Genomic DNA, 14455 nt, shown 5'->3' on the forward strand with positions numbered 1-14455 from the left:
CAGGAAAATGGATGGATGGAGCCTGAATCTATGATTGTAGGGTATAAATATTTGATATTAAGTCCTGAACCGGATGTTGATAATTCATATAAAGAAAATGGTATTGTCAAACCGGGGTGGGATTATATAAGTTTGCTTCCTTCCACTCCCTTTCAAGTGATCAACTTGTGATTGATAATGTAAGCTGTTATTTTATGCGTTATCTTACTGATTGAAATAACCATTTTATGCCTTCAGTCATTAATGCATTCATTCAATCACAAACTGGCATCACTGTAATCAGACAGATGGTGAGAAATAAGCAAATGAGGTAATTAAAAAATAAAACTCCTTCATGATGATAAAAGACCGAATTAGTGAAGCGCATGCGTCAGTTGCAGCTCCAGTCAGTGTGAGCGGCACAGGGTAGGCATGGGCTGCTGGTGCCTCACCTGTCTCTCTCTCGTGTATTTGAACAGGAAACGTGTATATATGTTACTTTTTTTTTAATACCAAAAAGAAGTAATCACACAGAAAAAAGTAATCATAGAATGGACCTGTCTAAAATGTATTTTTTTTTAATTTTCAATAAAAAAGTAAATTCATTTTATTTAATGTATGCATTGTTTAAGTTATCTTTTACAGGTGAGTATGTGCCTCACCTGCCTTAGAGCGGCTGGGTGACTCAGTGGGCTAAGTGAACAGCTGACACGCAGGAGCCCTGGATTCGATTCCCAGGGTTGTCCACTGATCCCCCACCCAGATTGGGCCCTTAGACAAGACCCTTGATGCTGCTGCCTAACTGGGTCCCTGTGCCCCTCAAGTACAGGGTTGTGTCAGGAAGGGCTTCCGGTGTAAAAACTCTGCCAAATCACTGATGCCAAACAGTGGGTGCTGTTACGCTGTGGCGACCCCAAAAGGGATAAGCTGAAAGTGAAAGAAGATGTGCCTCACCTGCCTCACCTGCCTCCCCTGACTGTACCTCACTGGTGTGAACTCATATGGCACTTTTCTATCTTTTCAGAAATAGAGAGTTGAAGACTGACCTGGTTCTTTGTTTTTGCCTGAAGAATCCGACACCACCTGGTTCTTCTTGGAGCCTGTCAAAGAAACAGTCATGATGAGAAAGTCCTCACAGTCTCTGTTATCAAAGTGAAGAAGCAGAAATTTGATGAAAGCTTTGGATTTAAATTCACCAACCAGCTGCAGATTTCTGCTGCAACATCCTCTCTCCTGTCTTGGGGTTAGCCTCTACTTTCCTCTTTTTCCCTGCAGAAATCATCACATGTGAAACCTGTCATTTGCACAAATACAGACAAGTAAACTTTTTATTTTGGAGCTAATGATCAGAACTTCAAATGTCTCACAACTGAGCCCCCAGCCTTAATCTTTGACCCCTTATTCCTCATCTCTAGCATCCCACTCTGTCCTTCCCTCTTCTGTTTTTTTACATCTGGTCCTACAGGAAAATGCATATAAACAAAATTATTATAAATAAAGCTTAACTTCAAATACAAAATGGGCGTATACAAATATACACATCGTTTGTCCGAAGATCCATAAACTTCTATTGTAACAGCAAAATCTGTCCAACACAAGAGGCCTGCCTTCAGCTCTGATCTGCTTGCTCAGCTGTTGGTCAGAAAAAGCTTTAAAAAAAGATAGAGAAAGTCCTGAGAGTCACTGTTTGTTTACAGAGTTAAGAAAATCATGATTAGTCAGAAACAGACACTTGCACACTGACCTGGTTCTTTGTTTTTGCCAGAAGAATCTGCAACCATCTGGATCTTGTTGGAGCCTGTCAAAGAAACGATCATGATGAGAAAGTCTTCAGTCAACATTTGAACTCAGTCAAAGTGAAGAAGCAAAAACTTGATTCAAGTTTTAAAGGATTTAAATTCACCAACCAGGTGCAGAATTCTGCTGCAGAATCTTCCTTCCTGCCTCGGGTTCAGCCTCCCGTTTCCTCTTCTTCCCTGCAGAATTCATCACATGTGAAATGATAATGATAAGTTAGCATCATGCAAGCACATATTCGTTGTTGGAGTTGAGATCTCCAACAACCTCGGTTGAAAAGCAATGCCGATTTACAACATTGCCCAGCGAACACAAGAATATGTGCTGGAAAAGTCAGAAGAGGGCTGCACGGTGGCGCAGTGGTTAGCGCTCTTGCCTCACAGCGAGAAGGCCCCGGTTCGACTCCCGGCTGGGACCTTTCTGTGTGGAGTTTGCATGTTCTCCCCGTGCATGTGTGGGTTTTCACCGGGGACTCCGGCTTCCTCCCACCGTCCAAAATCATGCTTCATAGGTTCATTGGTGACTCTAAATTGCCCCTAGGTGTGAATGTGGGAGTGAATGGGTGTGTGATTGAGGCCCTGAGACAGACTGGAGACCTGTCCAGGGTGTACCCCGCCTTCGCCCATCAGTAGCCGGGATAGGCTCCGGCACCCCCGCGACCCCGAAAGGGAAGAAGCGGTCAGGAAGATGAATGAAAAAAGTCAGAAGATCGAGGTCTTCCTGAAGCCCTCTGGAATGATGAAACTGCACTCCAGCATCGACACCCATCAGCTTCAGCACCACAGCCAGCGTCACAGAAAGACCACCTGTGGAGTGCCCTGAGAGACCCCGACAACTTAACTGAAGCAGACCCAAATGACATCATGTTTCATCAACTTCAACCAAAGGGGTTTACTCCGCACCAGAAACAGGTAATCAGAATAACACCTCTGACCTAGCCCAATACCTCATGCGTCGAGAGAAGGTCAGCTCATGACTGCCGAAATTCATCGATCAACCAGAAAACTACTGGGCAGGGAACGCTTCCTTTCCAAACAGCAACTCAAGATCTGATCTCGTCTTCTCAAGAGGAGCTAAATCTACTTACCAAGTGGCTTGAGCCATAGTCAGTTGACCAACCCAAGAGAATCTGAGTTGCTTACATTCAAAACCCAACAGCAAACCTTCACACGTTATGGGAGAGACCAGAGGAACGCTATGGAGCTCCAGTGCCAATTGAGGATGCTCCATTAAAAAAGATTTAAAAAAAACTTCCCAAAATTGACAAACAGAGAAAATCAAAGTTTGAGAGAATTTGGAGATTACATGTTGGAACTTCAAACAGCAAAACAAAATCCTCTTTCCCTGGTTTTGAACATCTAGACACTGCTCACGGGTCAATCCTCTAATAGTGAAGCTCTCCTACAACCTCCAAGAAAAGTGGGTGAGTGTTGCTTTCAAATTCCAAAGAGAACAGGGTTTCACCTATCCCCCGTTTTCATTTTGTTAGTTTCATCAACTAAGAAGCTGGAACCAGCAACGACCCAACTTTCACATATATCAGTGAAGCTTCGCCTACAAACAAAGGATTGAAGGAATGGGAAAGCGGCCATACCAACCACCAATTTTGGTAAGGAAAACAGAGAGCAGAAACCACCCACAACAGCTGTTCTGACAAAATCATCATGGACCCGAAAAACAATACCCACTTCACCTCAAACCAAACCCTTTGAGAAAATGTCGTCTCTTTAGAACTAAGAGTGTTGAAGAGAGAAAAGCTCTGCTGAAAGACAAACATGTTTTCTTTAAGTGTTGTTCTTCTGCCAACCACATAGCCAAAGCTTACAAAAATGAAGTGCAATGTTCTGAGCTTGGCAGCAAAACTCATCTAACAGCATTGCACCCAGGCCCTCTTCATGTCAGAACAGAGAGCACTGTTGTCACTGAGATCATGGCAAGAAGCAAAATCAAACCCATTCTCCTGCTGTCATTTCAAAGTGTACAGAAACATGTGGAGGCTCCAAGATTCATAGATCTTGTTCCAAAGATATGCTAGATAAAGTTTATCCTGTTTACCAAGAAAAACGTGCAGTCAACATGTATGCCATATTGGATGAACAGAGTAATCGTTCATTGGCTGAGAAAGACTTTTTTGACCTCTTCAACATCGATTTGCATTCAGAATTTTACAGGTTAAAAACAAGTATCAGACAGGAAAGCAAGCAACTTTATAACTGGAAAAAAAAATCAATGGCAGTGCTCATTTTCTTCTTCCCACTCTCATGGAGTCCGACATGTTGCCCGATAATAAAACAGAGATAATGTAACCCTTGTGCTATCCTAGGGATGTTTAAAATAAAACTGAGGTCATCTGGACCCCACAAGACAGTCTGCTTAACTTTTTTTTCCAAGGATTTTTTATCTACACTGGTGTCTGCAGCAGACATAAAATCCTGTTTGCAGAGTCAACTATAAGTCATCACAAAATAGCATCAAACAGTAAAAAAAGTCATAAAAGTGTTTCCCACAGAAGACAGAGCTAAAAACTTGAAAGATCAGGATCTGGGAGCGGAGCCACTGCCTCTTCAGAGAAGTCTTGGCCTCAGTAGGAAGCTTGAGACAATTTCCCTTTTCGCGTGCCACAAGAGGGGAAACCTTTGACCAAAGGAGGAATTCTTACAACTAGAATAGTTGTAGCACCAGTCATCATCGGAGGAAGACATTTGATGAGGGAGATGTCTGTCGAATAAGATGACTAGAGGCTCTACTGTCAACATCAAAAAAGAACAATAGAAACATTAGAAAGGAACTCTAAAAAGATTTTGAAAAGCTGCAAATCAAAAGACCTTACGTTTGTCCACGCAAATGCAAGGCAGGAATCTTTTCAGATGCCTCAATCATTGCCATCTCTGCAGTGGTTAAATGAAGACGGTTAAGACAGGAGAAATCCATGTAGGGTTTGTCACGGGTAAATCAAAGTCAACTCCATATCCAGCGCATACAGTACCCAGACTCAAACTTCGTGCCATTTTAGTAGTGAAACTGGCAGACTTCATCACAGACGAGATGAAGTCAGTCACTTTCTACACAGACAGAAAAATAGTGTTGGGTTACATTAACAACACCTCGCTCTGATTTTATGTCTATGTAGCAAACAGAATTGCCCGAATCAGACAGTAATCTCAACCTCATCAGTGGCATTATGAGTGAAGACTAGGGCTGGGTATCAGTTATAATTTACAGAAACGATTCGATTCACAAGAGCATGAATTGAATCAATTCAGTTTTTTTTTTTATTCTTCAATTCAAACCAGTCCTACTCAAAATATGTGCTCACAGAGGCCTATTTATTAAAGCAAAACATTAATGACACCTTTGAACTCAAGATATTCCTATACAATAAAAAATATAACATAAGGGGAAACTTCCTCTGAAGGTGAGACGAAGCCCCATCACTGGTTTCAAACCCCACAGCGACCAAGAACCATAGCAGCACCGCACCAGACAATAAACACGAACCAGTAGTGATTAAACTCATGCTCTAACTACTCAGCTGCTGACTCATGATTGGTCAGAAATGGACTGCAATGCACACTGACCGGGTTCTTTGTTTTTGTCAGCCATAGTGAAGAAGCAGAAACTTAAAGCTTTGGGTTTAAATTCACCAACCAGCTGCAGAGTTCTGCTGCAGCATCCTCCCTCCTGCCTCAGAGTCAACCTCCAGTTTCCTCTGCTTCCCTGCAGAATTCATCACATGTGAGTCACTTACACAACTACAGACAAGTACATTTTTCATTTCAGCATGCTACGGATCACAACTTCAAACTTCTCTCACAACTAGAGGGCAAAGGCCATGGTGCAGCCACCCCCATGCTTCAGAGAAGAGTCAAGGGTTTCTAATGGTAAAAAATGGGCGTATACTTGTATCATGATTTTCTACTTTCCTTGAAAGTCACAGAACCTTTCACACATTCATACATTGATGGCACCTCTGCTGCCAAACACTGGCGCCAACCTTCCACCAGAGGCATGGTGCAGTTCAGTGTCTTGCTCAAGGACATTTCGACACATGGGCGGGCAAGGCAGGAATCGAACCCGCAATCTTCCAATCGGGAGTTGACCGCCCTACCACTACTCCACAGCCATCCCACAATGCTCATCTATTTTGAAGAAGAACACGCTTTAAAATCCTTCAGCTCATCTTTAGGTGCTGCTGCTGTTAGTGGACAGGATGATGAAATCTGCTGTGATCCACTGGTTTGACAAGAGGGATTTGCAGGAACTGCCCTGATCCAGTTCACAGCATGTAAGTTAGGGCTCACGATACGACGCCATACATGGGTCACAATATTGATGATATCGCAATACTGCAATAATCGGTAAAATTAATCTCTAATAACTCCCAATATATAGAAAAAAAACATTTTTTTAGGAAAATATATTCCCATTTAGTTCTTAGCTTGGACACAAAAATAATATTGTTTATAATATAAGTTAAGAAAAACGATAAAAGTGGGAACACTACACATTTCAGAGAACGGTGGGCTCTAATATGAGATCATAACCAGTAGGATTTGATCCCTGCAGAGGTCAAAGAGTGATGAACAGCAGCTGAAAGATACAAACATATCTCAGCATTTCTTAGACTGTTTTATCACTAACTTTGCCATTACAGATACACTTATGATATCAACGCTTAAATCATCTTAAGTCCCCCTATGATCATTTTTTAATTAAAAAAAAAACGTTCTCAGTATTGTTTTAATTCTGATTATGACGTTTTTAACCAAAGTCCCACAACCTAAATGTCTTAAAAAGCCATTTTTCATATTAATCTGATGTCTCAGCCAGCAAAATATCCCCTGAGGGGGCGGGGCCTTTGAAGCTAAACGGAACTGCGCCTTCACGGCCCCCCTCCCCGTCTGATTATGGTAGCTCTGTGTCTTGCTAGCGTAAATCCTCACTGCTGCAACAGCAGTTTAGTTTTGAGCTGGATGTCAGCTCGGACGAGGAAGCGAAGAACTTCGTGGACCGAACTTTCACTGATATACAATCCTTTACAACTGCAGTCAAATGAGCCACTTTTTTCTAGCTTGTATAATTTTGACGAAATATATTTTTATAGATATTAAAATATTGAAAGTTTTTTAAGGTTTAAGTTGATTTATTCTGGTTTAATGTTCCTGTCTTTTCATTATTCATATTTATGTTAAAAAGTTATGTTTTAAAGTTAAATAAAATGGCATTCTGCTAGCTTTTGGACTATTTTGGCATTTACTAAGTTTTTTTAGGCTGTTTTGGAGTTTAGCTAATGTCTCAGTAACATGCTGGTGGTCTATCAACATGGAGCGCTATCTAGGACGAAGTTCGACCACTTTGGAGATTCAAACTCTACTCTTACCTCAGGAAACTACATTTAATGCTGACTGTATTAATCTATGTTCATTGAGAAGTGGATCCAGATCTGTACCCAACTTCACAATTAATGTCCCCCTCAAAGAGTAGAAATCACCTTAACCTTTCAACTACCCAACCAAGAAAAAATCTGATGCTTATTGCCTCAGGAGAGTAATACACATAACTTTTGCTTTTAAAGAGGTGTTTTCTATAAAGGCTCTAGCGCTTAGTGGAGCAGGCAGTTAAAGGGTTTAACAACACCAGAAACAAACAGAATACTGCACTCATATTAAGACAAAACACAAGGCAGCTAAAAAATGTGTTTCAGATTCTTTTCCCTTGTTGTTTGGACTTGTAGTCTTTTTTTTTAAGTTTTGAGAATTTCAATGCATGGCTCCAACTTGAAACATGGCTCAAGACCTGCTGTTTGATCCAGGCCCAAACTGTTCCTGTACTTGGTTCTGTTTAGGCCCACTTTACATCTGAGTTGAGCAGAACCAGGACAAGCTTTGCAGTGGTAGGAAGTCTTTAAACAGTCCTGCTCCTTAACTTGTGACAGATCATTCACATGGAAATAAGCTCCTAAAGTCCCACTTCAACCATTTATATTTTTATTGTAAAAGCGTCCCGAGTGTTCCTATGATTATGCTGTCTTTAGACACGTTTTAAAAACTAATTTTTAAATTAAACTGTTATATTTAAAAAATAATTCCATCTGTTATTGATTGGAAATCTGAAATGGAATCTTTCTGCTCCAGATCTCAGTCATTCAATCCTACCTGTGATTATTTCAAGGATTAATTGAATACCGAGGTGAAGTTAGTTGGATATTGGATATTCGACAGACATTCGCTCTGGGCGTAGTTAGGGACCGTCAACAAATTAAAGTTTTACCATCAGCAAATAAAGGTTTTTCTTCAACAGCTTCTATGTTTTTATACTTAAATGGTCCTAATCACTCTAGAATAATAAAGTTAGCTCTGACCTATCGGTGTCAGCAGATTCATTTTGGATTCTTTTCCTATTTTTTGTCATTTTTTTACAGTAAATTTAAACATTTTTTTTCAATAGCTTTCAGGTTTTCATAACTAATTGGTCCAAATCACTCTAGAATATTGAAGTTAACTCAGATCTATCAGGGTCAGCAATTTAGATTCACTTTGGAGGCTTTTACTATTTTTTGTCAATTTTGTACTGTAAATGTACGCGTTTTTCTTTAATAGCTTTCAGGTTTTCATAACTAATTGGTCCAAATCACTCTAAAATATTGAAGTTAACTCAGATCTATCGGGGTCAGCAATTTAGATTGACCTTTGATGCTTTTTCTATTTTTAGTCAATTTTTTACTGTAAATGTATGCGTTTTTCTTAAATAGCTTTTAGGTTTTCATAACTAATTGGTTCAAATCACTCTAGAATTTTAAGGTAAGATAAGATCTATCGAGATCAGCAATTTAAATTTACTTTGGAGGCTTTTTCTATTTTTTGTCCATTTTTTACTGTAAATTTACGCGTTTTTTTTCAATAGCTTTCAGGTTTTCATGACTACTTGGTCCAAATCACTCTAAAATATTGAAGTTAGCTAAGATCTATCAGGGTCAGGAATTTAGATTCTCTTTGGGTGCTTTTTCTATTTTTAGTCAATTTTTTACTGTAAATCTACGCGTTTTTCAGTAAGAAATTGATTAAAAATAGAAAAAGCATCAAAGGTCAATCTAAATTGCTGACCCTGATAGATCTGAGTTAACTTCAATATTCTACAGTGATTTGGACCAATTAGGAATAAAAACCTGAAAGTTATTGAAGAAAAACGCGTAAATTTACAGTAAAAAAAATTGACTAAAATTAGAAAAAGCACCCAAAGTGAATCTAAATTGCTGACCCCGATAGATCTTAGCTAACTTTAACATTTTAGAGTGATTTGGACCAATTAGTTATAAAAACCTGAAAGCTATTAAAGAAAAACGCGTACATTTACAGTAAAAAACTGACTAAAAATAGTAAAAGCCTCCAAAGTGAATCTAAATTGCTGACCCCGATAGATCTGAGTTAACTTCAATATTCTAGAGTGATTTGGACCAATTAATTATGAAAACCTGAAAGCTATTGAAAAAAAAAACGCGTAAATTTACAGTAAAAAATTGATTAAAAATAGGAAAAGCATCCAAAGTGAATCTAAATTGCTGACCCTGATAGATCTTAGTTAACTTCAATATTCTAGAGTGATTTGGACCAATTAGTTATGAAAACCTGAAAGCTATTGAAAAAAATGTTTAAATTTACTGTAAAAAAATGACTAAAAATAGGAAAAGAATCCAAAATGAATCTTAATTGCTGACACCGATAGGTCAGAGCTAACTTTATTATTCTAGAGTGATTAGGACCATTTAAGTATAAAAACATAGAAGCTGTTGAAGAAAAACCTTTATTTGCTGATGGTAAAACTTTAATTTGTTGACGGTCCCTAACTACGCCCAGAGCGAATGTCTGTCGAATATCCAATATCCAACTAACTTCACCTCGGTTAAATGAATAAAGTGCATGAGATGCAGGCGCCCAGTCCCCCAACCACATTCTGCGCATTGTGCAGAAAGCCCGTTAGTTCTGTTCAAGGGCAGGTGCGTGTTGTTTGCAAATGATCAAATTTGAATATCAGTGTCGTTCGTGTTGACAGCCCACGGGCATCTGGCAGGCACGTACGGATCACGTGCACGTCCTGTGCATGAAGCATTTGCGCGCGGGAAGGAACTCACGGAGGCAGTGCGCGCAACTCAGTAGAGAGAATGAAGTCATCCTTACATACAGGCTACTTCATGATACATTCACGACAATCGCACGTTTCATTTTCATCACGTCCCTTACAGACGATGAACGAGCTTAACTGGAACTGAAAGACACACCTACGTTTCACACTTCCTACAACAGATTACTCAATAAATCTGTATTAGTTGATTCAAAGTTTCGGTTTTATAATCAGGTCCCAACTTTGGTCTGAAGTGCTTGCGCTCACTCATGCTGCCTCACCTGATCGTCTCTTCTCCACAAAGGGCTGCAGCAGCTTCTGGACTGGATAGTCCATCCTGGGAATCTCCTTCATTATACGATCGATCTCGAGGACAGACTCCTCTCCATAATGCTCGATGATGGTTTGTGCCATCTGTTCCCTGGATTTATCCTCTTTCTTTCCTTTTGGAATCTTTTCCAGAAGAAGCAGCGTCTTCTCGTACTGCTGACCATCCAGCTCCTCGAGGATTTTAATCAGAGCCGACTTCCATTCTTCTGCTGAAACATCCACAGAAAAAATTCACATACAGACACACACAGTCAAATTCAAAGGGCTCCTAGATGCCTTCATTTGTTACTGCAGGACTAAAAGCAAAACTGTAAGAGTTAGTTTTGCTTCAAATCATAGTATGTGATTTTGACAAAATAGTTTCATCAAAAGAAACAAAACACATCAAAGAACTGATTGGAGGCTACATTTTTACTGCCGACAATACTATGTAACATTACTGACAACCTGCAGTCGTATCAATAAGTTTCAGTTTAAATATTCAGTCAACAAAAGACATGAGGTTCTGCGGACCATGCCTAAACTTTTAAATGTCCAAAGGTGAAACACAACAAATATATATTCATTAGAGAACTAAATGAAATGTTTTAACTAAAAAAAAAAAAAAAAAAAAAAAACACCAGTTAACACTAAAACTATTTGTTCTTCCTCATCCCAAAGCCAGGTGATTTTTTTTATTACTTACCAGTCATTTTCATTCGACCTTTGGCTCACCTGCTGTTAAAGTTTCAAAGATTTCGAAGATTTCCTTTCCTTTATTTTCCTAAAATGTGGTGCAAATTTTACCTGGTTCAAAAAAAACCCCGCAAATACGAGAAATAAAGAGCCAAAACCCTCCGCTTTGGTGGATAACAAACGAATGAAACCTGTCGACGGCTGAACCAGAGCGGGAAATTCAAAAACTGTAGGAGGGAGGAGCCAAAGGTGACGAAAGAATCCAACACTTTCTGTTCAACAGGAAGTCATCACAATAAAACACCTCCATTTTTAAATTTTCAGCATGAATATTCTTTGAAGGAATTCAATGTTTGTAACTTAATTTAAAATAAAAAATTGTTGACACAAAAAATTAATACATTTTTTGGTGGAAATTTTCCTGAAAAATGTTTAAAAATAAACTTGAATCCATATAAATGTGAAACCAAATACTTAGAATAACATTTTTCTTCTTGTGTAAAAATATTTATATTGGATTACTCATTTTAAAAATATTTTAAAAAATATGTCAGAAAATGTCACAGAACTTATAGAGAGCAGGAAATAGTGATGTTATACGTTAGCAGTTATTCAAGCAGTGGCGGACCGTCAGGGCCTGCAAGGCCTTCTCTGCTGGCCTAAAAATATCTGAATCACAGACTGATATTAATTATTATTTATTTCCGTGAATACGTATTCTATAATTCCAAATACTCTGTCTTCGTCCTTTCATTGCTGTCTCCCTGGTTGCGCTGCTTCCAGACGTGTATTTTCCTATTTAAGCATTAACCAATCACATTGCAGCACCATTTGTTGCTAGGGTCAAAGAAATCTGCCCGGAGGCCTTCACAATCAGTTCTGCGGGCCCTGTAGCATAAAATAATTGTCGACCAAACTGTTGCTTCAACCAATCAGATCTGGAGTAGGCGACACCAAGGCCAGCTAGCAGGCGCACGGAAATGTCATCATTTTCACGAGCTTTGATTGGACAGCTCGCAGCTCGCTCTGGTTCTGCTGACGGACACAGGTGCTGAGGAGCGGCGTGTCGGGTTTGAAGATGTTACCAGTGGAAAGCGAGCCGATCACATTGCTGGTCCCATCGTCCAGTTTTTGGGTAAAGTTATAGCACAGTTTTGTCTGGCACGGGTAAAGGAGTTCCGCGACTCCGTTGAGCGGGAGTGAAGCTGAAATCTACGAGGCCCCTGAACGCACCACGGGCGCTCCGAGCTCACGAAGAGGTGCAGCGCAAAATCCTCGCGCTCACTACAGACAATATTATTTTCCAGACACAGACCAGATTTCAAGATCACAAAAACTGTTTGTCTCCCTCCTGGACCACAAGAGGCTTCAGGAATACCAGAACATTTCCCGCATGCAGCCTTTTCCAGCTTATCACAGCCACGGAACACTTTCCATCTGCGAAACGCACGGATTCTGCACGACAGAGTGATTGAAATCTTCTTGAGGATAAAAAGGATGGATTTTGTGTTTAAATAATCTGGATTTTTGGTGAGTAAAATTTTGCTATCTCCCTACATATTGAAATTTTATCAGGTTATTTTTTATGTTTTTGGTGTGTGTGTGTGGCAGCTGTACCTGCAGTAGAAGTTTTATTGCCATAAAATAGTTAATGAGGGTGGGATTGATTCAGATGGAGCACTACTGAAGGCCTAGGTGTGAAATGCACGGCCCGCCACTGTATTCAAGCATCTTTACCAATAATTGTAATTTACCTTTGCAAAAAATAATAATTATAATAATAATAAAAAATACAGTACACTTGAGGTTTACTTTACCTGGTATACTTAAGTATTAGTATAAGTATAACAAGTATCCCATTGACCAGGATGTCAAACTCAATCTCACTGAGGGGCCAAAATCCAAAACACACCTTAGATCACGGGCCGAACAGGATAAACATTTATTGAACACTAAAACTACATTTTAAAACTTTAAAACCGTCACTTTTTAACATAATTACGAATTAGATATATAATGCTACTGTGAATGCTGTAAGCTGAATTTGGCCTTTGAAGATGTTAGTAATAATAGCTGAAAATACTGAAGCTGATAGCTGAAAACGCTGAAACTGATAGCCAGCCAAAATATTACCTTAAACTTAGGATAGTCAAAACTACAGAAGCTCAGAGCTGCCACCCAGTGAAAATAAAAAAAATCGGCATATCCCGTTATAACGTGATAAGTTTATTGTTCGTACACTATAGTATCACGTTCTTACAATATAATTTTATTGTTTGTACATTTTTATATATTGTAAGAACAATAAAGTTTATTGAACAAACGTAAAACATGTTGTGTTGAGAAACCAGTAAGCTCCCGTAGGAGACAGCTCCGTTTTGAAAACTGGGGGAAGATAACACTATGGCAATGAACGCGGATACCCCACTTTTACCATTTCTACAAAATCGTGGTGTTCTTGAAGACTGTGAGGCCTTGTCCACACGTACCCGGGTATCTGCTAAAACGAATATATTTCTATACGTTTCGGCCTATCGTCCACACGAAACCGGAGGTTTCAGTCACTGAAAACGGTGGTTTTGGAAAACTCCGGCTAAAGTGAAGATTTTGGAAAACTCCGGTTTTGCGTCTGCGTGTGGACATGAATAACCGGTGATTTGCGTTTTTAAACGTCGCTTTTTGCGACAATTAATGCATACACGTCAGTACTCACGAACCAACTCACGCGATAAGTCATTAAAAACACAACGATGAATGGGAACAAGTATTTTTTTTATTTGATTCACTGAAAAAGGAGCATTGCGGTGACGTCACAGCTCTGTCTGGAGAGCGTGTGCCGCGCAGAGTCTATTGACAGTCTCAGGTGAGAAACCTGTTCAGCGTTTGTTAAAAAAAAATAACCATTCTAACAAGTAAGTTGCTGGACCTTTTTCTGTTTAAAAACACGACGAGATCCATTTAAGTTTCTGTCCCTGCACTCACGCTTTTCCTCAAACGAGACTTCAGCATCTTCAGGCTCCAAGCTGCAGAAGTGAAGCTGCAGATGAAGCCGTGAAGTTGTTAGATCTCTCCTGCCGCCCGCGTGTTGTGCTCAGGACAGACACACAAAGAGGCGCATCTATTTCGAAAAAAATGTTTCCAAAGCAGTTTTGCAAAAAATGTCTGTTTCGATACGCCCCGAATGCCACCTATTGTAAGCGCATAAACTTTTTTTTGAAAAATGCGAGTTTTTTCGAAATTGTGGTGTTTCCATTAGGAGGATTTATTATCGAAATTCCAATTTTCCACTGTCAACTACTGTTCTGACAAGCTCATAACCGCGTCCAAGAGCGCAAGTATGCGGGGACGTGTGGATGGAATTGTTTTTAAAACGATCTCGTGTGGACGCAACAAACGGAGGTCAGCAGATATGTGTTTGTAGAAATACCCGGCTACGTGTGGACATCTCCTTCTCAGCATACGTATGCTAATATCTAGACCGTCCAAGCTGTGTAATACCAGCAAAATCTCCCCATGCTTCAATCCAAGCATGAAATTAAACTAATCAGTTCAGACA

The 14455-nt window shown here is 39.7% G+C and overlaps 1 protein-coding gene across 3 annotated transcripts in view; it reads right to left on the bottom strand.

Annotated features, from left to right (window-relative positions):
* Positions 1 to 11223, bottom strand: part of LOC112142445 — a 46146-nt gene extending 34923 nt beyond the window's left edge. The window contains exons 1-6 of one of the 3 annotated variants that reach the window (XM_036215178.1): positions 10910 to 11213; positions 10176 to 10430; positions 1887 to 1955; positions 1724 to 1777; positions 1180 to 1248; positions 1026 to 1079 (exon numbers count right to left, since the gene is read on the bottom strand). In XM_036215178.1, the coding sequence (XP_036071071.1) occupies positions 1026 to 1079; positions 1180 to 1248; positions 1724 to 1777; positions 1887 to 1955; positions 10176 to 10430; positions 10910 to 10922 (514 nt within the window). In that variant the 5' untranslated portion in view covers positions 10923 to 11213. Of the gene's footprint in view, positions 1 to 1025; positions 1080 to 1179; positions 1249 to 1723; positions 1778 to 1886; positions 1956 to 10175; positions 10434 to 10909 lie in introns of all 3 variants that reach the window. The other 2 variants (XM_036215177.1, XM_036215179.1) reach the window with 2 other exon arrangements.
* Positions 11224 to 14455: the final 3232 nt, after the last annotated feature.

The sequence above is a fragment of the Oryzias melastigma genome, linkage group LG14 (assembly GCF_002922805.2).
Source record: "Oryzias melastigma strain HK-1 linkage group LG14, ASM292280v2, whole genome shotgun sequence".
Classification (NCBI taxonomy): Eukaryota; Metazoa; Chordata; class Actinopteri; order Beloniformes; family Adrianichthyidae; genus Oryzias; species Oryzias melastigma.